The sequence below is a fragment of the Opisthorchis viverrini genome (genome assembly GCF_000715545.1).
Source record: "Opisthorchis viverrini unplaced genomic scaffold opera_v5_4, whole genome shotgun sequence".
Taxonomy (NCBI): domain Eukaryota; kingdom Metazoa; phylum Platyhelminthes; class Trematoda; order Opisthorchiida; family Opisthorchiidae; genus Opisthorchis; species Opisthorchis viverrini.
Window position 1 is genome coordinate 1,564,585 of NW_008751660.1, and position 23,278 is coordinate 1,587,862.

At 45.0% G+C, this 23,278-nt stretch overlaps 1 protein-coding gene across 1 annotated transcript; it reads right to left on the reverse strand.

Annotated features, from left to right (window-relative positions):
• Nucleotides 1-1,736: 1,736 nt before the first annotated feature.
• Nucleotides 1,737-22,385, reverse strand: T265_12534 (hypothetical protein; the record flags this gene model as incomplete). The annotated part of the gene is made up of 7 exons (XM_009164258.1): nt 1,737-2,497; nt 5,637-5,889; nt 8,532-8,864; nt 18,722-18,785; nt 21,670-21,736; nt 21,828-22,054; nt 22,094-22,385. The coding sequence occupies 7 exons, from the start codon at nt 22,368-22,370 to the stop codon at nt 2,282-2,284; spliced, it is 1,437 nt and encodes a 478-aa protein (XP_009162522.1).
• Nucleotides 22,386-23,278: the final 893 nt, after the last annotated feature.

Here is a 23,278-nt window from a genome sequence, read left to right on the forward strand (position 1 = left end):
CTTGCTGAGGTATCGTCCCTGGCACATGACCCAGCCACCCACGCCGACGATGACTAATCAAACCTTTAGACTGAGCATACCGGTGACATAGGTTGCTGAAAGTCAACCTGTCGTTGCGTTTCGAATATAATCTTGACTGTGGTCTAGCCACGTGATGACATTCGGATTTTCAATTATCTGAAGATGTTGAACTCAGATGCATCGCCAGTGGGAGAAAGCAGAATCAGCTGTCTCGGCCAATCCAGGAGAAACTCGCTCACATCCGTTGTTGTTAAACAGTTGGTGATATTTATATTATCTGCGTCTGGGTTTTTATTACGGCTGGAATCAGATGCTCGTAAGCTGATCCAATTTAAGGAACACCAGAAGTGACCCTTAGAGATTTCTGCAAATGAAGGAAACAGATTTCCTCAGGTGCTACTTTCCTCTGCGTGGTCTTGTGTTCGCCGAAAATGAATAAACAGTGTATAATGTATACGCACTTAAAGCTTGCTTATTCCGATTCCGTCCAGTAAGCATGTAAATGAATTCAACCCGCATTCTTCAGAGATACTGTCTCAAAACAATCCTAAAACCTCAATTTCATCGAAGATGAACCTTTAGTGAGGCAGAATATTGTAACTACTCAAACATGACTAGTTGAATGGAATCCTCACTGTATATGAAAAGGAACACAAAAGCAATCGAGGTAGACCAGAACTATTTTGTAATGTACCGTTTCGAAAAATCAACATGAGGATAATGCATCGGCAGCAGTAGTCTGTCTGTTTTTTGATCTCACAATAACGTTGAGCCCAAGTCTTGTAGTGTGAACCGTAGCCTGTCACTCATTCGTAAAGTCTATGAACTTTCTTGCAGGGGCTACCGGTTAACAGTTTATACTGGGTTGTTATCAAGCACAATAATGAAAAACCGGATTTTGTGGTCGCCATCTAAGTCTATTACTGCGTTCCTCTGATGAGCTACGTCAGCCGCACGACAAGGCAATCCTCCGGATATGCTGAGTTCTAATGGTACCCAGTTTCAGATTCTGTACATACGTCCCATTCAAAATAAAATAATCGTTCAGTGCCTAACTGCCATGCCAACCGTACGAAGCACAAGGCCTGGGATACTATCAGGTTGCTCAAGCCCAGATAGGGGAAGTCGAGATACAGAGGTCGGGATCGAACCACAGGCCTTGGGGTCAGTAAATTCGCGCTCTAACCACTGAACCATCTCGTCTCATTCGGCGACAGCCTTAACCGCATTCCGGCCCATTTATCGAGAACAGGAACGGCACTCAAAAGCTTTTGAAAGCCTAGTCTAGACCATCATCGGAGCAGTAACTACCACGCTGATCATCCACCTCTTTATGCTGAGGAGTGACACTCCAGCACTGCAGTTGAGCTCAAACTATCAACACGCACATAGAGCACAGTTACAGATGTAGCTCCGTAGCGCTCATTGCGATAGTAACCAGGAGAAGAACCATTAAGCTCCTTCAATATTGCATTTGGATCACGCCAGCCCACTTTGGGCTCCTAGTCAAGTTGTTCATGCGCCTACAGATGGCGCGTTGAATCCTGCACAGACACTGCCTCAATTGAGCCCAAAGTAGCGTGATATCTTCTGAAGAATGTTGAAACATTGAATGATCTGAGTTCCTACCTCTATCAGACTAACCGGAAGCGTTCCATGAAGGAAAAATGAGTATCACCCCGAGTACATAAACGACAATAAAATACAGCCATCGGCTACTGTGAGCAGTCGTTAGTTTTGAAACATCGAAAGACATTTCACAGCCTTGACGGCAACGATCGAAGAGAGGGTACAGGAAGGCAGGAAAGGATGGAAAGGCAGGAAGGAAATAGGTGGGAGCAGTGTAAGACAGAGACAGCATGATTAGTAATACAAAGCAACATTTGGTGGGTGGCGATAGACGGGGGGGGGAGGGACGGAGGGGAACAGTAAAAGAACATGGTGAGCAAGTTAGGTTCGAGTAAAATAGAAGTCATGATAAAAAACCTGGCGGTGAGAGCAAGGAAAACGGCGCGAGAACCGTAAGGAACATAGATCTAAAAGAAGTGTAGGTGGTGTTTGCAAAAATTGCACAATGGGAGGGACTTACAGTTGACTGAGGCAGGAATATGCCATGGACACTGCCAGACAGTCATCACACTCAAAAACTCAAGATTGGAGTTTTACTCAAAGCGACTCGAGAATACTGGAGGGCATATCTGGTGGATTCCGGCTGGAAAAAGGCACTGTGACGGGTGTCTCAAAGTCCCCCATGAGGTTATTACTTGCGCAGTGAAGTGCGTGCAGCTTCAATAAGTGGTTTCAGAGCAGAAAGTGGACCAGGATTTTGAAGGAAACGATGGGAAAGAAGATCTTTAGCACTGGATCGTTTATCTGGATTGACCTGTAAACAGCGATCCAAGAACCTAATCAAATCGGCATCTTGAACCTTCGTCTTTGGAGTTGGTTTGCCATTTGACTGGATCAGCATAATCGCCTACAATAAAAAGATTATGGAGCGGCATAGTATTGGGTATGGTATTCACGAAAAACAACTGAGTATGTGGATTTAACCTTCATCGTAGCTGCGAACCCGCATAAGTGGTTCCTGGGCTACACTATCCCACCGGTGACTGTACATGTACCAATAAAAGCCGTTGAGCGTTTTGTTTGTTCCTTGTTTAGATACGACGCAACGCAAGATAGTCCTTTGACTCCATACGTCTGAAGTTATTTCACTATCAAGACGAGCGAAGATTGAGCATTATTGTGAAAGTATATTTCGATACATACAGTTATCGAAGCATTTGCAACCGAATATCGTCACGGTTATTTCGCGCAACTGAAATGGATGATTCTAAGACAAGTACATAACTCCTCATGGCTTAGTTGTAGATCACTTGTTCAGCCAAACAAGCTGAATAATGCCTGTGCAAAAAATCTACAGCAGTAGCTGGAAGAATCTTAGATTTCCAGTTTGATTATTATTATTATTGGGTTCGTGAAAGCAATCATTTCGCTTGACCTATATAGAAAGAATACACTGGCCGCAATTTCTATTGAGAGAAGTGACTGATTTGTGACAAATTAAATATAGCCCCTAGCATCGATTACTCCACATGAAATGTTGGTCTACGATGAACGGTCCTTGGCCAATTCACCTGGAAACGTCAAACTGAATGATCCATAAGTGACCCTGACACACAATCAGCGGCAGATTTAATACGATGCGACGACTCAGCATCTGGGCTAGTTTGCGTCCGTGAGACTAGTCCACCATCATTGATGGTCCCGCCGAGAAGCGGTTGTTGCTCCGATTAGGATCAGCTGAGTCTTTGAGAGAAATTATGAATTAGTACATCTGTACCTGAAATAAAAACGCGCAGACGCGGTGCGCAGCAAAGTGGGATCAAGAAGATAGCGATTCATACAGGGAATTACTGAACAATGGTATAAAATGGCTAGGATAGTGAACAATTTGAATTTGGAATGGAGAAAAGAACCGAATTCGACTTTGGTTAATAATGGTGGGCCTGCATGTTGTCCTTCAGTATTATAAAATATTCACAAAACCACAGGATATTTGATCGAGGACTTTTCGCGACGACGGATTGCGTACTTTAAGGAAGAATATTACGATATTCTAACTATTTAAGATATAGTTCCTCAATTGTGACTTTCCCACCAGTCGAACTGGTCTTAATGACATTTCGATAGCCATTCTGTAGCAAATTAAAATAGAAACAGAAGTGGTCGAGAAAACAGCTGATATCAAGGCTGAAACATGAAAAAAGTAGAAAAACGTGGGGTGTATTGAAAAAGACCATATTTTGCCTAACAAAACAACCATCCTGCTGACTGAGGAGTTAGTTTTGTGACTGATTCCACAGTTATTCCATAAGACAGGCAGAGTAAATTTAACAAACATGGAAGCCTGATTTTTCACACGATGAAAAAATGACATGAACCGCTGGAAAATCTTGAGCAATGCTAAGATGAGGCACAGCGGCGTTCACCCTTAGTAATCACAACTGTGATAAGATAGAAAGTTGCGTCCCTTCTGGCTAACTAGGTGAATAGAATATATTTATGACATGAATATTTTTGCTTAGTAACTATGCAAATCGGTGATGTTCCATCTCCTAGCCACATTCCGGCCATTGCAGTTCTAGTTAACCTAGTTTTTCTTCATAACGTAGAACAGTTTCTCTCAGTAAAGTTGCCATCAGTTTGCGAATTTTTATTCACACAGCAATTGTTATCACAAAAAATCCTGAGGATTAAGGAATTGGAAGAAAAGATTAGCCCTCTCTGAAGCACACGCTGAGGGAACGGTAGAAAGCAATCGCTCTGGATCGATGCTGGATGCCGCAAAGGATTTCGCTGTTCGAGCGAAACAGCTCGATTATGTAACACGTGCTCGTTTAATTCGAGAACTGTGAAGCTTTCGATGGGGTGGTGTGGATATAAACTCCCTCCTATTGTTTCTAACGAAAATGAAGAACGCGTCCCACGATGACTCCACATGTAATTATGCAAGGCATCTTTGAATCACAGCCACTGAATTAAAAAGCTCGTGTGAATTCAGTGTTGTGGTAAACGAAGCTATTTGGGAAGCAGCTTGTATGGAGATAAATAATCAATAATTCAACCACCAGGTCGCCCGGAGAATTCGCTGCAGGCGAACTAGCAGGTTACAGTCGAGAAAGCCAGGCTGTTGCGTACCGGATACGTTGTCAGTCAAGCGTTACGGGTGATCTACAGTGTATACAAGTGAAACGAATCCGCCCGAAAATACTCCAAGGTTAAACCGAACAACACATTTTCATCCCTTGAATGGGTATCAGTTGGGGGATATACACCCACGCTGAGACTACGCGACGCTGGTGGTTAGTGCAAACAGAATCTGGGACTTCCGGTGGATACACTTCGCTTGAGCATAAGGTGAAGGTAATTTCAAAATTCGAAGGACACATGACGATGCTCCTTGGACCCACTCGCCTTGTAGTCTGTCTATTGCTATTTTACATAAAAATGAAAATCAATGGATTTGAGCGTGGTCCACTGTTGAAAAGTGTAGACTTGGAAGTGAGGGCTACAGTAGCTGAGAAGCATCACATCAACTCCTAGGACAAGTCTGTTTATTAGCCAACTGCTAAGAGGCACTATTACTTAGCGAAAAGTTGATTGACAGTACTCCGAAAAGACAAAGCCATTTATTCCTCCATACAGCGTGAACCGATGTGGTGCATTCGAATGGGAAAAATGTCGTCCACTTGCATAAGATATACACTGTTTTTTGGTGCCATAAATCTGCAATGAATCGTATAGAATAACCGGTTTCCATTCCTTGACAAACGGGAAAACCTTTTTAAGGCAACCACAGCTCGAGTGGTTGGTTGGTGCTATCAGTATACTACATACTCTAATTACACACTGTGCGCACTATATTTCTCTGTCAAGTGCTGAGTTTGGATATTTTACACAGATTCTGCACCTCCGACACAATCGGCTTTAGTCAGTTATACCTCAAGATCATCCAAGGAATGCTGTTTCTCTCGGTAAATAGAGGATTTTGGTGCACCACAGACTAAGAGTGACACGGATTGTACAACTACACACGGGAGCTCTCTTACCTTGAGGGGCTGCTCATTCATGTAGGGAGGTTCGCCGTCCAGCATTTCGATGACCATGATTCCCAATGACCATATATCGATTTTTGATCCATACTGTACCGTTTTGTTCACCACTTCAGGGGCCATCCAATACGGTGTGCCAACCATGGTGTTTCGTGTACTCTGGCGATCGCTTAGCTGAGCACAGAAGCCAAAATCGGTCAGTTTCACTTGTCCCTTCATACCCAAAATAACGTTATCGGACTTGATATCCCTATAAGATGGAGAAGTAGGGTGTGGAAATAAGATATATAAGAGTAAATGGCCTGAAAACAAACTGATAGGGTCAAATAAACGCATTCCAAATAAGCCCCGACAGACTATCAGTAAACATCACGGGGTTGGGGAACGCATGTGTTTGAAATGTAGATCCAAGTTTATTGGTTTTCTCCCGAATACGACGAAGGGTCGGAAGTATTTCCCCTAACTAACTCTGTATATAATTCAGAGCTAATTCCGATATTGGTAAACTAGAAAACCTAGTATGAGGGGGTGCATTGTAACCGTTTTAGAAACAGAACTTGGATAACTCCCGTGGATCAATCAGGCCTGATCAGCTCCGAACAGCTCCATGGTAGTGCTAAGCTAAGTTTCTGATCTATCTGGTGAGTTATCGAAGAAGAACAAGAGTTCGTGTTTAGAGCAACGTTCCTTTTCGTTAAAAGATACTAGGTACGGTAAAACAGAGTACTTCGCTCCATCACTCACTATCATTAAAAATGGACTTCCTATATCTCAGATTTGTTTACCATGAATGCATTCATTCGTGTGCGATTTAGGTCACGTGGTACCATCAAAAGGAAGTTATCTCCTGAACAATCAGTATCGACCTTTGCACCCGAATGTATGCACCCTAGTGCACCTTCCCCCAAAATTCTAGTGGAGTGGTGCTGGCAGGAAAATCCAAGCACATAATTTAGACCAGTGAAGGTTTCCAGTTCATTCAATAACGCCGGTTCAGCTGAGAAGCAGTTGCACCCTTGTACGAGAGTGCGGGCTAACGCAATCATCGAGGTCTATCATGCCTATGTTAGGTATAGGGGGAAAGAAAACCGACATCAGGCTTTCGACAACGCACAGAATTCAACCCGGTAAGTAGCAAGTAGTAGTCTCTAGCATGGAAAAGTACGATCAATCAGTTCGCAGTCAAAATCGGCCGCGTGGCCTTCGATTTACCCCAACAGCAGTGAAAAAACACTTGGGCAGAAAAGTAAACCCATTCTAAACCGGCGCACATTAACATAAAACCCATACGGAAGCAAAAACAATGGAAGCTGGTAAGATGTGAACCTGTAGTACGCCCATGTGTGCGTAAGGTGGCAGACGGACAGATTGACACTAGTATCATATTGGTGCACTCCGGTACACATCAAAAATCAGGTACAAAAGGAAAGATACAGTCTAAGACGATAAGATATCGCCAAAAAGTACGAGTGGAAGGTCCAGTGTTCACTGACCAGTGATAACTTAAGTTGTGGATTGGAAAGGTAGTAACCAGACTGAAATCTTCAAATCCCAAGACAAACAGCGGTAAATGGTCGATTTCAGTATCCACCGTTGGGAGGTACCTTTCTCTTAGGAGAAGAACTGAACAAAAACGTTTTAACTGGCTCGAATTCACGTTCATTTCTGCGCGTCAAACAGAAGGCGGTACGAACATCTAATCAGTTAGTGACCAGATCTTCCAACAGACCAGCAGCATCGCTGCTTTCATGAATATAGACATGTTGGTCACCTGGAGAAAAGCTTTACTGCCTTTACACTCTTATCATAGAGGATCTCTTCTGTAGACCACCTCGTAGCACGATTACTTGTAGAACGACGTCTCGCTGCTCTTGGTCTGACCGATTTCCTTTAGCCATCCTGGCATGGTCACATCTTGTGGAACAGAGTTCAAACCGGTGTACCCACCCGGATCATCGCAGCACTCTACTTTGTGTGGGGTTGAGTGAAAGAGGGAAAACGTGAAAGTGTAAGAAGAGAGGTGTCAGAAGTAGCATGTTTTCACTTATCCGCCCTGTTGTATGCAGCAAGTAAGGCAACCCGGCCCCACGCGACGGCCGATGTACCATGAAAGTACTGTTAGTTGTAAGTACCATGGTTGAACGCGAGCTGGGATGACAGAGCACCCAGTACTAGAGAGGAGGGTGGTTAGGGTTCTCAACCAAAGCCTTTGAATCAAAAGATTGGCCGTAAGACAACTGTGGTCGGTGGGAAATGCAGGTGCATTACCACTTTTAAGGAACAAATCGCCATACATGTTCTAAGCCCAACCTTGAGAACCATGAGACTGTGTTGGTCAGACATCTAACAACTGAGAGGTTATTTGAGTGTCGGGCGGATCCCGGATGCACAGAAACCGTCACATCATGGTAAGGTCCAGGCTCTGCGTGACGGGGGTAGAACTGTGGTTGAGCTAAATGGATTTTGGCAGTATCCGAGGCAATAAATCACCACTGACAAGTTCAGGACTAACGAATCGAAAAAGGGTTGCCATCACGGATGACATACTAGGATGGAGGAGATTAGTTAGCAAAGAACTCAAGGTGCCTAAACTCTTTCATCCTTCGAATTCAATTCGGAGATGACCTATGGAAATTACTCGGTCGATCATGTGTATTTGTGGAACAAACACTAACATGAATTGGCAATGGGACATGTGCGATACTTGGCCCTGTTGTTTAGGTGACCTAAGAATCAGTACAATCCCGTTTGAGAAAGCATGGTGATATAGACCATGAGATAAGAATCTTTTTCGACTCGGTGAGATAGGGAAGTAGTTGATTTATATGTGAAAAGAAGTGTTTTGATTGCTTTAGCACCAGTCAGTCTGACGAATCAATTCACGTAACCTACCTGTGAATGATGTTTCGTTCGTGAAGGTAGGCCAAAGCTTTGACACACTCTTTGGTCACTGCTGCTATTATCGGAACTTCCATGACCGTTTCCATCACCACATCGGTTAGCGGTCCCCCATCCAGATAATCCATTGTGACCCAGAGCTCATTAGCAGAACGAATCAAATGAGATTCCAGGTAGTTCACAATGCTCTCATGTCGCAACTCCTTCATCACCTCGATTTCTGATATGATAAGGTCACGGTTTGGCTGCTTGTCCAACTTCATCACCTTGATGGCTACGCACTGTGACGTTTTCTTGTCACTGGCCAACCAAACCGTCCCAGAGGCACTGTCAATTGAGAAGAGAAAAGTGAACCAATTGAAAACCGATAACCAAAGAGAGCGAGCAAAAAAAGCCGGAGAGCAGTAGAACAGCAGACAGTGCGATCAAATAGTTCGAATAAAAGACCATTAGCAATAGAAATGAAGCATTTGAATTTCAGGTGTCGTCGGTGAACTAATAACCATAACAAAGGGACCTTCTTTGTCTTGAACGTCTGAAAACTGAAAACCGGCAGTTTTTATCGTATTTGGTGTGGAGGGCGAAAATGTACAAATGAATAAAGAATGTCAAGCAAAGCATGGCCGCGCAGCAAACAGCTCCCCTGGTCATATCAGGTCTACAAGCTTCCGCTGGGATGATTTTCGTCGCAAATCCCGACGCACCTTGATTCTGACAACTAAGCGACCATCATCAGACTCTTTTTAACGCACCCTTCAGAGGTCTATCATTAACACTGCGGCAACCGTTAAGGTAGTAAACGGTGTGGATGCGCTAACGGCACATAACTTCAGTCAGCGACTAAGGCGGGGGAATTAGGCGTACGCAATGAGATGGACACGTTGACAGTCACAAGGTATTTGGTACTGGTATTTCGTTACTTTGTAGTTGTCACTGAATACGGGCGCCCAACTTCAACTACCTGATAGCTGCACAATGCCTTTGAACGTTAATTCCTAATTCGGTTTTATTGCAAGTGCTCGCAGAAATATGGTACACAGGCTCGTACGGATTCCATAACTTCTGATTTGATGCTGTTGAGGATAGCGAAATGGGTCCGGGAAATGATTTGACTGTAACGCTTCGTTGTGGCACTTCCGATCTAATGACGCAAGATTTCGCTACCGACTCCAACTGAACATGGAATACCACTCAAAGTAGGTGATGAGGACAAGTCCAGTGTGAGAAAAGCGACACCTTTGAGATGTAAGGTTACAAAATCTGGAAAATCAAGATTTTTCCAACCTTGAGATTTAGCAGAGGTGAAAACTTCAAAGGTAGTCATTTCACCGATTGCACAGAAGTCCTTGAGGTATCTAGATGATATCAACGTTCGGCTGGTTATGGAAGGCATCCAAGAGGTTCATTATTCGCACTAACAAATATCAACTGTTATCCAATGCAATGATGTAGCGAATCAGCTGTGAGGTTCGGATGAAGTGTGTCAGTGTAAGCGCCTTCCGTTCAGTACGCGGGAGATTGGCGGTTCGAGTCCCTCCCAGGCGTCTTTTTGTTCACGCTACGTGTACTGGATGAGTTATTTTGTTAGTGGGAACTGATTTCTTCTATATTCGGTATCAGCTACCGAAGACCTAGGAACAGGTTGGAGAGAGGGCTGGCTTCTCACTTGGGTTATTTACTCCAGTAGCCTCAGTTACCGGTTTTTCTTCCGACAGTTATGTTGTCTACTGGTCAAACAAGGTTCCCTGAACCTTGAAAACCAACCACGTTGAAGAAATAACTTTGCCTACCTCACCCTCATCCCCTGACGCCAACTACCACCGACAGCTGTCCGAGTGTACGACTCTATTGACGGCTGTGTGCCTCAAGACCTCAGAGATTCTGTGAACGGAAACACAGTATTTCATTGTCGAAACATACTATTCATAAGATTGATGAAAACTCATCGAAAGCCACCGACCGGTTTTGTTCTTCTTTGAGCTCATCCGGTAGGTGCAGTCAATGAGTCTCCATCAACCTTCTATCTTATCCAAGCATCATATTATACGTATGTAGGTTTGTTCTTCTGAAGCCTATAGGGGCCAGATAGTAGCCTGTAGTCATAGGAAAAAACGTATCACAAATAAATCGGTATTTGGTTGTAAGGCTTCTAAGGAAAACATTTAAAAGCAAAACTACGGTTTGACTGTTCATGATTGCGATCCGAAAGCCTTTTTAATGTATACCGGAAGAGGAGAGCCCACAGATTCACCATGTGTGGAATCTGTTTGAAAACCGTTGTTATCCTCCTTCACTTGAAAGTTACTTTTGACTTGTTGGAAACTACAGCAGTGTCTGAACTTTATAAATTGGTGGATGTACGCCAACTCCCATGGACTCGCAAGGGTCTGTGGTAGCCCTTGTCTTAAGCAAATCCAGTGCTATCAGATAAGGCCGTAGTCTGTTTACTCTTCCATTCAACTTGACAACTGAGAAATTTGCCCCCAGCCTGAGGTGTCTATGAGATCAAACTGTTCCCAACAAGATCGCTCACAGACATCGAGTACACCAACTATGCAGCTCTTTTCGGATTTGACCCTGTCTGAATCATCATCGTAGACAGCAGCATCAGTGTTGACACTGATGCTTAACTGCAGTAAAAACAACGTTGATCTGGTTATATACATCAAAACTTTCAGTGAAAAGAGGAAAAGAGCGGGCGAGGGAGGAAACCTGATGCTGGCCTATGTCAAGAACTCTGCGGTACCTACACCTCCAAGCGCTCAATCAGACACGAACGCCATTGACATCGATTAGCCGCTATTTCTGGCAACTTCTCCAGCTAAGAACGAGTGGGTTCACGGTGACCCCATCCTGGAAGGCGTACAACACCCGAACTGCTCGTAATTTCCTTCACACCCTTCCGCTAAGTCACACGTTGTCCACCTCGCGGTTTGCGCTATTCTGAAGGAGGCATAGAGGACAACATTCTCCCCGTAAGCGGTGCTTCGGCATGCATAGCACATGACCAAGCCATCACAGTCGATGACGCTGGATGTTTTCTCGGACTGAGGTGCCTGCAGAACAACCAAATACCCGTTTTCTAATCACCTCGTTACTAACACGCTGATGTCACTATTTGACAGGGCTCATGCTTCGCCTAAGTCTTCCAAGATGTGGACGATGTCCTTTTCGTAGTACAGATCGACCTCACTAGAAACAATTTGAGCACCGGGATTTGGAAGGCCTTTCAGTTTTTGCCTCAGTATTTTGTCGGCCACGAAGCTGAACAAGAATGGAGAGCGTGAACATAGTTGTCGGACGCCATTTTTGTAGGGAAGCTTTTGGAGAGCTCCTCATACACTCTCACACGCTCAGATGTGCATACAGGGACCGGATTACGTTCACCAACTTTTGGGGCATATCCTATTGAGCAAGTGCAATTAACAGCACTGGCCGGACGACATAATCGAACGCACCTTTGAAGTCAAGGAGTATCAAGACTGTGGGTCGTCTGTACATATGGTGCTGCCCTAACACGTGACGGAGTGTGAAGATCTGGTTACCCCAGTCTTTACCCGGTGAAAATCCCACTTGATGCCCACGTGTCAAGGTTTCACGTGCCACCGTAAGACGAAGAGAACAAGTGACGGCAAAAGCCCTGTCAAAACAGGAGTCAAACTAACAAACACCTCTGTGGTTGCCACATTCATTGCGATCAACCTTTTTGAAAATGTACACTATTATTGATTCAACCGCGTTGTGTGGGACGGTCTATTTCTTTCAGATACGCAGACTATGAAGGTACTGACTGAAGAGTCCACCGCCATCCTTGAACAGAGCAAACGAAAGATCGTCAGGATCAGGAACACGTTCACGCCCGAGTGAAGATATACACTCGGACACTTCTGAGGTTGAAGGCAACTCCATATTCACAGTCCACCTTTCTGTTGAAGGCAAGGATTCCGGAAAGGAGCCAGCAGATGGCCAACTGAACTGCTGCTTGAAGTACTGTGCCCAACGGTCCAGACGTTTTTCTTTCCTGGATATCAGAAAGCCATTTCGGTCCCTGATTATTTCCCTAACAACAAAATTCCGAGGACCAGTCGAACGAATCAGGTGGAACAGCAGAATTTTTTTGCATCCTTCCCTTCTTCGGCCTTTCGGGTCCACCAAGCTGCTCAATCGGCATGGATACGCAATTTCACCTGGCGTCGGATAATGCGTCGGGTGGAGTTGTGGCCCAATGTTTGAGGAATCTGTCGCCTGGCCTCCAGCAAAGACACGGTCCTATCAGAGACCCAATGTTTGGATGAGGTTAGCTGGGTTGTGCCGCAAAACAAAGTTCCGGCCCTGAGTGGCTCTATGGATGATATCCTTTCCTAGTATCCATTTACATCCTGCATCGGACCGTCCTGCAGGCGTTCGAGAAACTGGTTCTGATATTCTGGTACTGCAAAGTAACAGTCTGTGATAAGCACACAATTGAAGGGGGCGATCTCCGTTGTCTATTCGTCTCGTGTCGAATCCAAGATGACCATCCAATGCGGCCTCAACATCGCTTAGTCTACCTACATGAGCGTTCATGTCACCATCATCCACAACGACATCTGAGCTTGTAGCCCGCTGTAAAAGAGTACCTACGTCATCACTTTGGCAGATTCAAATCCAGATTCAATTGGCGCGTAAGTAGACAGAATAAAGAGGGTATGATGGACTTCACTTTCTCTAGATTATCTCACAGACGTTGTCAAAAGAAACGCGCAGAGGCGGCTATTAAGGGGTATTCAATCAAGTAGGGGTGCTTGTGCTCGACCGCTTAATACAATACCCATTACAGCATATTCAGATGCAGCGGTTTATATACCACCACAGGTGTACAGCCGGAAGCTGGGAAAAAGCGAGAGGGCATCCAGTTCAATCACAATACTTGCGTCCTGCATATATCAATGCAGAATGAATCCAGTCCACGAGCGATAGCCGTTTGTTGCCTTGCTTGGATCAGTATACGAACATTAAAGGCAAGTAAGTACACCGGCTTTCGGGATTTGAAAACAGACTTCGAAGTGTTTAGGGTTATTACTCCAGCCGGGCGTACAGGAGCTTCGGCTGTGTGATGAGCGGCGAACAAAACGGTCAGTCATAATGCTAGGATCTGTGAAGAGAGTATTCAAATTTGGGTAAATGTGAAAGTGTAAGGAGGCAGGCGTCAGAAGTAGCATGTTCTTACTTACCCACCCTTTTGTATGCAGCAAGTAAGCAGACCCGGCTGGTGACAGCACAAGACAGCCGATGTGGCATGAGAGTGTAAGTGTCACGGTTGTACATGGGATGGGATACATCCACAGCTCCCAAACCCAAAAAGGAGGACGGTTGAGGTCCTCTACCAAAGACTGGTTCAAAAGCCTGACCGCAAGACAATAGTGCTCAGTGGAAGATGCAAGTGCATTTCCATTATTATGAAACAAGTCGCCAAACATGTTCTAAACCCAACCTTGGAAGCCAGGGAATTGTGTTGGTTGGACCTTCAACCATTGACCAACCTGGCGTGAGAGACTCTGTGGGTGTCGCGGAGACACCAACCAGTATAGCTCAACGGATAACGGATGCAGAGAATCCGTCACACCGCGGTAAGGTCCAGTCTCGTCATCATCATCGGCAGCATGACATCCGCGTTCAACACTTATGCTTCGCTGCCGAGCAACCATGATTTATTTGAGAGCCTTGTGGTGAAGAAAAGAATGAAGGTGGACAGAGAAGGGACTTAGTGCTACCTTACCACAATCGTTCCGAGGTGCCTACACCTCCAGACACTCATTCAGGCAATTCGGATAGAGACTGACAACGAGAACGCTACTGACATAGATTAGCAGCCATACTCTGCAGTCTCCAACCAGGCACACTGGGGATCACGCGGTCTCTATCCTGGAAGACAGGTAGCACCGACAAGACCCAGATGTTTCGTTATCACTTTCATACCCCTCTGCCAGGTCGGGACGGCCAGCCCCATAATTCCGCCACTCTGAATCGGGCACGGAAAACAGCACTCTCTTCGGCAAACGATGATTCGACATGCGCAATACATGCCCCAGTCTCTTCGAGACGGCCTATCTAAATAAAAATAATATTAAATAAAGTAGATAGTTCTATGCTAAGAAGGTGTAAAGTGTTTTCACATAACTGGGTAGGATAAACCCAAAACTGAGGCTGCCCAACAAGGAATTTAATGTAGTAGACAAAGTTGTCTACCTAGGGAACTGTATCGGTTTCGTTAGTCTAGCCAAAGACGATACAGTTATGCGGATGCGGAAGACCAGAGAAACTCTTGAAGACATCTTGAGAACACCTGTGGCGTGGATATTGCATCACCTTGTATCAAAGGTCGAGTATACACTGTCACGGCACACTGCATATTGCAGTACGAACCAGAAGGTTGGCACTTGCGAACTAAGGAGACCAAAGCCCACTGAACATCCGTGTCATATCAGCATTACCCTATTCTGGTGTGAACAGTGGATCAATAATGTCGATGGTTTCAACGAACATATGCACATGTATATGAACTGCCTGGCGTTCAGCTGTAGCACCCTTCCGGTGCCTAGCTGTCATGCTACCCGAAGGAAGCACGAGGGCTGAGATACTGCCAGATTGCCCAAGCCTAGACAGGGGAAGTCGAGTGGCGGAGGTCGGATTCGAACCACGGACCTTCCGGTCAGTAAATTCGCGCTCTAACCACTTGGGCCATCTCGCCCCAGTGTATATGAACTAAAAAGATATGATGAGGAAAACAAAGGTATGGATAGCAGATTTCTTAAAACACCTCAGGAACAAAAATAATATCAGAAACCGAAAGTCTGGGTTGCCTCTATCCAACGATTCTAAGGATTACGAAGGATATTAAAGCAGGGTTGCTCACTGAATCATCTGATTACTTACTGCCTGGAAGAACCGTTAGTACCCATGCAGAAACAGTTGTGTCCAAAGGCTACGTGACACATTTGAGTTCACTGGCTGCTCAAAATACAAACGTTAACGCTAGATGAAAGTTGTTCGAAACTGTCGAATGTATAGATGATTTTACCATGCAGTGGAGTACCAATTCACTCATCCTTACACAGGAATTAAAAATTGATTTGCGATGTACCCTTTACACAGAGGGAAGAGGTTGCGACGAATAATTCTCCCGGTGAGCTTCCGGCCGGTATTTTCATGAATAAATCCGAACATGTCGCATTGGAATCAGTTTCGGAACAATAAACACCTCATCGTCGCGGTATCGATGACTTTCTTCATTGTTCACAATTGTCACAGTGCAACTAAGGCGATTCCGTACACCCTTAGGCTAGCACATTTGACATTCCACTTTTCCGCGTAGCACGAGATCAACAAAACCTGTTGATATTTTAGTAGGTCAAGTACGGGTTTACCAAAAATCCACACGATCACATTTCCACCGCTTTGTGGACACAAAGTACAGAGAAAAATATGCAAAGTGCCAGACAAACAGCGCTCGCGAAACCCGCACAAAAGATATACTAGACGCAGAAGTGACATTAAATCGAAAACTCTGATATTTTTAATTTAATCTGTAATAAAAAATTGAGGTGGTCCTTTTAAACACAAAACAGAAGTCCTTCAGTCCGAAAAAATGCTTATCTACAGACTACCATTCCGAAGCGACAGTGTCTATGAAGTAATGAAGTGGAAACTAATGACTTCCACCAGGAGTACATAATGTCGCTTGGTGAGGTGGCAACTCCAGCAGCGATTGGTTGCTCAACACAAAAATCAAGAATAAGGTTCCAGTTCAGGACCATCGTGTGATAACAATTTCGCGTGCTTGACAATGTTCCTCAAGCTACATCGGTCCGACGACTCGGTACTTATCGCAGAGAATTGCTGGACACATTCTATCTATCAGGAAGGTCAGCTTCCTGAAAGCAACCACTGAATGCCCGGAATATACGGAGACCCTCAGCTCCGCTGGGTGTTGACCAGACAGACAACGCCCTGTCAATATGCAGCGCGTCACAGCCTTGCATCAAACCCAGACAGCGCGAGTCAGCGTTGATCAAGGACAGACAACCCCTCCGTAATATGCAGCACGTCGCTGCCTCGTGCTAAAGCCAGACCGCGTGCATCAGCATTGGACCAAGTTCACACAGTGTCCTTCCAATAAAAAGCTTGAGGCCGTTGTACTTTTCGCACTCACACGCACTCGCGCTCTCGCAACCACTTTTTTGGAATATAGCTAATGTGTTCCCTTCCGTGAGTCTTTTTCTCTCCGACACTAAGGCACTGGACGGGTCAGCAGCAGATACCACAGGCCGGCGAATCAGCAGATATAACACTATCACACACTGGGATCGGATAAGCAAGACTTTTGACGAATGCGGCTGCACCTCACCTGACCGATACAAATAATCGGTCGAACTAGTTGGGTCGTTGAGCTTGATGTGTCGGTTGCTGTCAAATCGTTCCAAAACCTTTGGACCAAACGGATTAGTAACAGCAGAGGAGGTCGCCGTCTGACTAAACCAATTAGCAATGTCATCAAAACCGACACGTAAAACCATTAAGCATGCGTTCATGGACTAACCAATATTCCTGAATGGCTGTATGTCACTTTTTTTACCACGCCATTGACAACCTAAGTTGTTTTCATGCGAATATTTTGACCATGTATTCCACTTACACCACCAACTGCTAGTCGAAGCATTATCGACTACACGTGTTCACAATAGCAGGTGTTCTGCAAAAACACGGTGACAGCCTAGTCAGCAAGTGAATAACGTTAGGTGGTGAGACAGCTACCTGGGGTTTGGAACGTGCCAAATGTAGCTGATGTTACATGGTCTTTGCCACCACACACCATTTGAATTCATGCCATGTTATCCGACATGATGAAACAAAGTGATCCCTTGAGCGGAGGAGAATCACACACTGAATCACCGGTGCGAGAAGTATAAGAACTTGGTCCATTCGCTGCATAGCACAAATTCAATTGGATACACCAGATCGAACCCTGAAAGACGCAAATTTATTGGCATCGCATTGCTGCACGAGTGTTCCCGTGAGCCAGACTGCTGACCAAAAAACTACAAGGTCAGCAAAGTTAAATCTGTTTTCGTTCGAGTTGCTGAATGGTTATTGTTCAGCACACTCTCCGAATAACAAACCATCTTAAAATCTTGCTCACTAAGTTGTGATACTACGTGCTTCAAAGGTAAACTAATCTTTCGCCCTGCTACTCAACATGACAAAGAAGTAATTGAAGGTACTCACGAACCGGAAAAATGCTACGCACATACTGCATCACTTTATGCCAACGGTGTCATCTAATGCCATTGTCCTTATATATGCGGACCCTAGGGTGGCCATGCGGAAGAGACTAAAGTTCACGAAAACCAATCCAGAAAAACTACCTGAGGATGATGGGATATTCACCAATAAGGCGAGAAATCAGTCTCGAAAAACACTTCCAGTTCGTCAATCCGACGCATGCTAACACACCCTTCGGGGAATCCGAACCCCACGAGCGCACGAGCTTCGCAGATTTTTAAACGTTTAAACACTGGTCCCTAACGCAAACCCTTGAAGGGATCACTACCTGTAGGCTCTTTAACGAAATTTGGCAATGAATCCGGAACCGGTCAACGCTCTTGTTGTGCTACCCCGACGGATGAGCAGAGCACGTGTTGCTGAGTCCTACTTTCGTGTGTAATTTCCTGGCTGCAAGTACAGCCGAATTATAAATCACTAACCAAACGATCAACAGCCCAAAGGCGAGGTGGTTGATATCGGGACGAGTGAGTGATTAGTCTATCGCATGGGAGTGAATTGTTGCGCGCGATTGCGTACCATCGCATGGCTACATACCTGAGTCTTATTCGACGACCCTACATCGACGACTTGGCTGCCAACATTCGTTCACGGACAGTAAATACTCCAAACATAGTGGGGATCTCGATACCCCCTCATGAGACAGCCGCTATCCATCATGATACAGTAAAAACCGAACAAAAAGCAAACTTAATTGGGAAACGGTCAGTACTGTACTACCCACGTTTCCCTCAGCTTATCAGCGGCAAATCGCTCCCGCGTTAGACACGAAACGCATGACTTTCTAGGAGAGAATTCGGATGAACTGCTGGCAATCTTGAGGTAGACATACTAGCACTAACCAGTAAGGCAAGCAGACTCACCCGGATCCAAGTTTTTCTAGGAGATTATAGCAGTTGTGAGGGTCCCCAGGAGTGATAAACCGATCTACAAGAGAAAAAATAGCAAAGATTATCGGGCATAAGAACCCAGGACAAAGCTGTGATGGCGGAATTTTAAACTAAGACTATATTTGGTACGCTTGGGGGGCAATAAGGTTCATGAGAGTTATGCGCGTATCGCACTACAGCTACAAAGGCTACATAAAGCGGTGAGATAATCTGGCCAAACGGAAGATTGGGAAATCCTTGCGGGGTGTCGCAATCGTATACCCAGGCGAATCAGATGGAAGCTGGACTGCAATGGGGAAAGTAATCAAACAAGACCCACAAGGACTACTGTAAAAAAACGTTGCATTACGTGAATCACAAATGCACGAGTGGTGTTGGTACGCGTGTTCATGCGAACAGTACGTTTACTTTCAGAAATTCGCCTACAAATAACTATGTTCAGACGCATATTGATTAGCATTGTCAGTGAATATCCCAGTTCCTTATAACACTGAAAATTTTAGTATACGTAGGCAAATGCTGACAAGCAGCCAATCGGAATGAATCAAAGTCCATTTACTAGAAGTGCAGCTGAAGTCGAACGCCTGGAAGGCAAACGAAAACGTTGTATGTTGACAAAACATCGGCTCACAGTTACGTGTAGGCATTCAAAAGCTACGCACGAACAGCTATTGTTTGAAATAAGTTTTTCGTAAATGCAACACATTGTGCTGTGCTGGCATCGGATTGGCCAGTCACATCGAACTACGTCGAAGGGCACCCGTGCACATCCACCACATACGCTTTGCACTGAGCAGCAGGTAAATCCACCTGGAGGCCCTGTGCCCGGTGTAAATCAGAGGCTGTAAGACCGGAGGGGGGCAGTTCAACAGCTATTAGGATGTCCAACTGGTAACCTATGATTGTTAGCTTAAGTGGGTACAACTAAACAGCTGAGCCCCATATTGCACGCCAGGGGCATTTGGTGGCCCGTACCATTCAAGAGACGCATGTATTCTTAGTGCGGTCGGACAGGACAAAACCAACGCCACAACCTCGCTTTTGTCCTGTCGGGTTTCCGATGTAGTATAAAACATATCCAGAACCCGCTTCTCGAAGAAAAGCATGGCCTCTACTGCGCTTGACTGTAAACATTGCCAGAAATGGCGAGGGATCGACGTCAGTGGCATCCGTGCTGTCAGTTTTTTCCGGATTGTCCGATTGAACTCGCAGTGGTGAAGGAACCTCGGAATGCTTGCGATAGACCAGCATAAGGTCCCCTTCCTACCCATTCTGTTTTCCTCTCTTCAACCTAAGGACTTAACAATAATTAGATAGACTGCGTAGTTGTACGGCAGTGAAGCATCAACGAATCATTGATGTTGCTGTCTCTGAGGGTGATTTGAAGATGACGGAACGATCCTACGAAATCTCACCGGCGAGAAATTTTCCCTCACAGCTGTTTCGCAGACCGGCTCCTTGAGTTTCAGCTAAACGCATTTGGCGAACGTTGTGCGTGCCTTCACAACGATTGCACTAACTCTATTCGTCATAAATGAAGTATCGCAACACAAAAGTAAAGCACTATGGTAAGATTCACTAACGAGGACCACCAAGCCACGGTGGTCAATTCAACCGGTAGCGCCTAACTCCTGTTTTGACACTGTATGAATGGGTTGTCAACAACCATTGTAGGTAATTTATCCATACTCACCGACTACACTGTTTCTGCTTCAAACCCAGCGTGATCGATATAGCTTATTCAACCGCGAAATGCCATGCAACGCTCCGTTTGTGTACTCGGTCAGAGGGACTGGTTCCGCCAGTGATCGCCTTGAAGGAATGCTATGGCATTTGATCCACGAAGTGAGATAGATAGTGACGAAATTCGGGAATCGGATTGTCTGGTTACGAGTTACACTATTCCGATAAATGAACAGAGCATAATGAACACCATGCCATGTTAGTTACACATGACGCTCCCGAAATTGGAAGGGTATCGATCATAACAAGGATAATGACTACAGTTTGAAATCCCATTCCGAAAATAGTATAAGTTCCAGATAGTTTCGTTCAGTCTGATTGTTGCTTTCCCAAATAGTGACGAAACTTGGAATGACAGTATTGATAGCCCTTCTGGTGAAGTCTATATGTTTTCGAAGGTTCGAGGGACAATCAGTCGCTCAGAATGATCTGATAGGGCACCGGTGCCTGTATTTTCTATGCACCTATCAAGTCTCATTGACAAAACAATAGGTGGACAGCATTCGAAAATATTTGGGATCGATTGGGAAGCCATCGTTTAGACGCCGGAAGGGTGCTACAGCTGAACGATTTTTTAAATGGCAATATGATTCTGTTTTGTTACCGACCAGCCTTGGTGGAAGACGCCACAGCAATAACCTTTTATCTAGGGAAGCCAAACAAATGTGTATCTGCCATTGCCTACAGTCAGAAATATTGGGAAATTTGTTTCAGATAGGTGAAAACCGACCGCCTATAGGTTCGTGGACAGAGCGGAGTTAATTGTAGGTATTCTTTCCGGAGTCTAAAGCTTGAGGTTACCGTGTTACGGCTGGAGCTCTGGATTGGCACTGAAATGGCTACGCCTGAAAGTGCGACGACATATGCACCAGAGAGGGAAAACATGATTACAGACAAGGATGTGAGAATCCTCATTGTCAAGATCAGTTTCTGAGCCCAAAGGCAGGTGTCAAAAAATGACTTTACCTGTCGGAGACTCACAAACGGAAAACGAGTGTGTTCGGACAGAGAGGACTTGTCGATCGAAAGCGTTCCTTTTCATTAGCACTATATTAACTTGAGCTCACCCTTCAGAAAATGTCGAGTAAACATGCAAACGAAAAAATGACAATCAGTGTGGCTAAAGCTATAACAGCGACCACAGCTAAGGATCACAGTGAGCTACACAAACCACTCACCCAGAGCAGTGAAGAACTCGCCATCGGTCATTTTTCGTGGACGCTTGCGCAGAACTGGCCCGTTGGGCTGAAATCACACAGATTAGGAGGGCGGTTAATGTCTCTCGGTTAGCGACATCAATCTTTCTGCGAGCACTTATAGTAAGTCATTGACTTACTTTGGCTGTCGGTACTTTCTTGGGAACACTGAGTTCATTATTTGGCAGGGACGGTTTAGCCATGGCGGGTGCCAAAGCAACACCTTTCATTTCATTTGTCATCTGACCAATCACGCCAGTTATTTTAGGTCCCACCACCACTTCGCGTTCTTGAAATGGGCTTCGAGGAGGAGACTTTGAGGGCTGTCGGCTTCCGGTTGGTGTCAATCCACCCGATTTATCATCCTCTTTAAAGTAAACTGACGAGAAAACTGAGAGTCACTTACCTTCATCAAATTCACCCATTTCCGGATAAAGCCCCATAAATTTGGGTTTCTGTGACTCTTCGTAGACATTCAAGGCATTGATGATCCTATCAGCATTTTGTGCCTTATATTCCACCGTTATTCCCATGCTATCAATCATCTTTTTGAACTCCTCCGTTAGCCCAAAAAAAGTTCCTGTCTGTTTGTCAAACGTAACGTGCATGTGTTTCTTCACATTGGTAGGGCCCGAAATTTCCATAACCTGTTCTGACCTGCGAGATTTCCCTTTCTTCGGCATCTTGAGAACCGCAAGAGCTACAAACGATGGATCAGAAAAGGGTTAAAAAGCAATCCCACTAAAACTCAAGAAACGCACAACAAAAATATACGGAGAACTACCTTATGGAAAATTTGGCCTAACGTACAACGGTAGGTTGGAAGTTGATATTCAGGTAGAAACCCTCGTAAGTTTCATGAGAACGAGTGCATAGAAGGTTGGTCAACGGATCCCACCAAGGTTAATATAAAAAAATGAATCCGTTTTGGTTACAGATAACTTCTGCGTAACAAATGTTTCCGTGTTTTGCTCAGTTGAATGACCGACACCCGAATCAAAACGTAAGCAGTGGGAAGTGAAACTGTGTTACTCAAAGGTCATATATGACGTTACCACTTGCCTACTTTCCCATTCCAATACAATTACTTGATTTGTAGGACAATTTTCAGGTGTTTTCTACCTTCTACTCATGAAACCCGCCTGGGGATATCTTCAAACCTAACTCGTTACACCATTGTTATACAAATCATCGAAGTGAACACCCCATTCAAAGGAACATTGGCCATACCATGGTCATATCACATCTTTTGGTTAAGACAGGACCGCGAGGTCAAACCTCGGGAAAGGATGCGCAAAACTGACTGAATTAAGAGGAATTTAAATCGCAGTCGGTGGTCACCTGATTTATTTCCCTCCATCTGGAAGAGGTCGTTTCAACTAATTCGGGTGAGTGGATAGTGGTGCCTATTTTCAAAAACAAAGCTCGCATCGTGAGATGATCACCGAGGAATTAGCCTAACTCAGGTTGTAACCAGATTCTGCGTCGTTTACTTTATGTCGTCTTGCGAAGGCGTGTGAAGCGAGGACACGAAACAGCACGGAATCTGGTCAAGGTCCGAGAAACGGCAGGAGCATAGGCGCCCCATAAT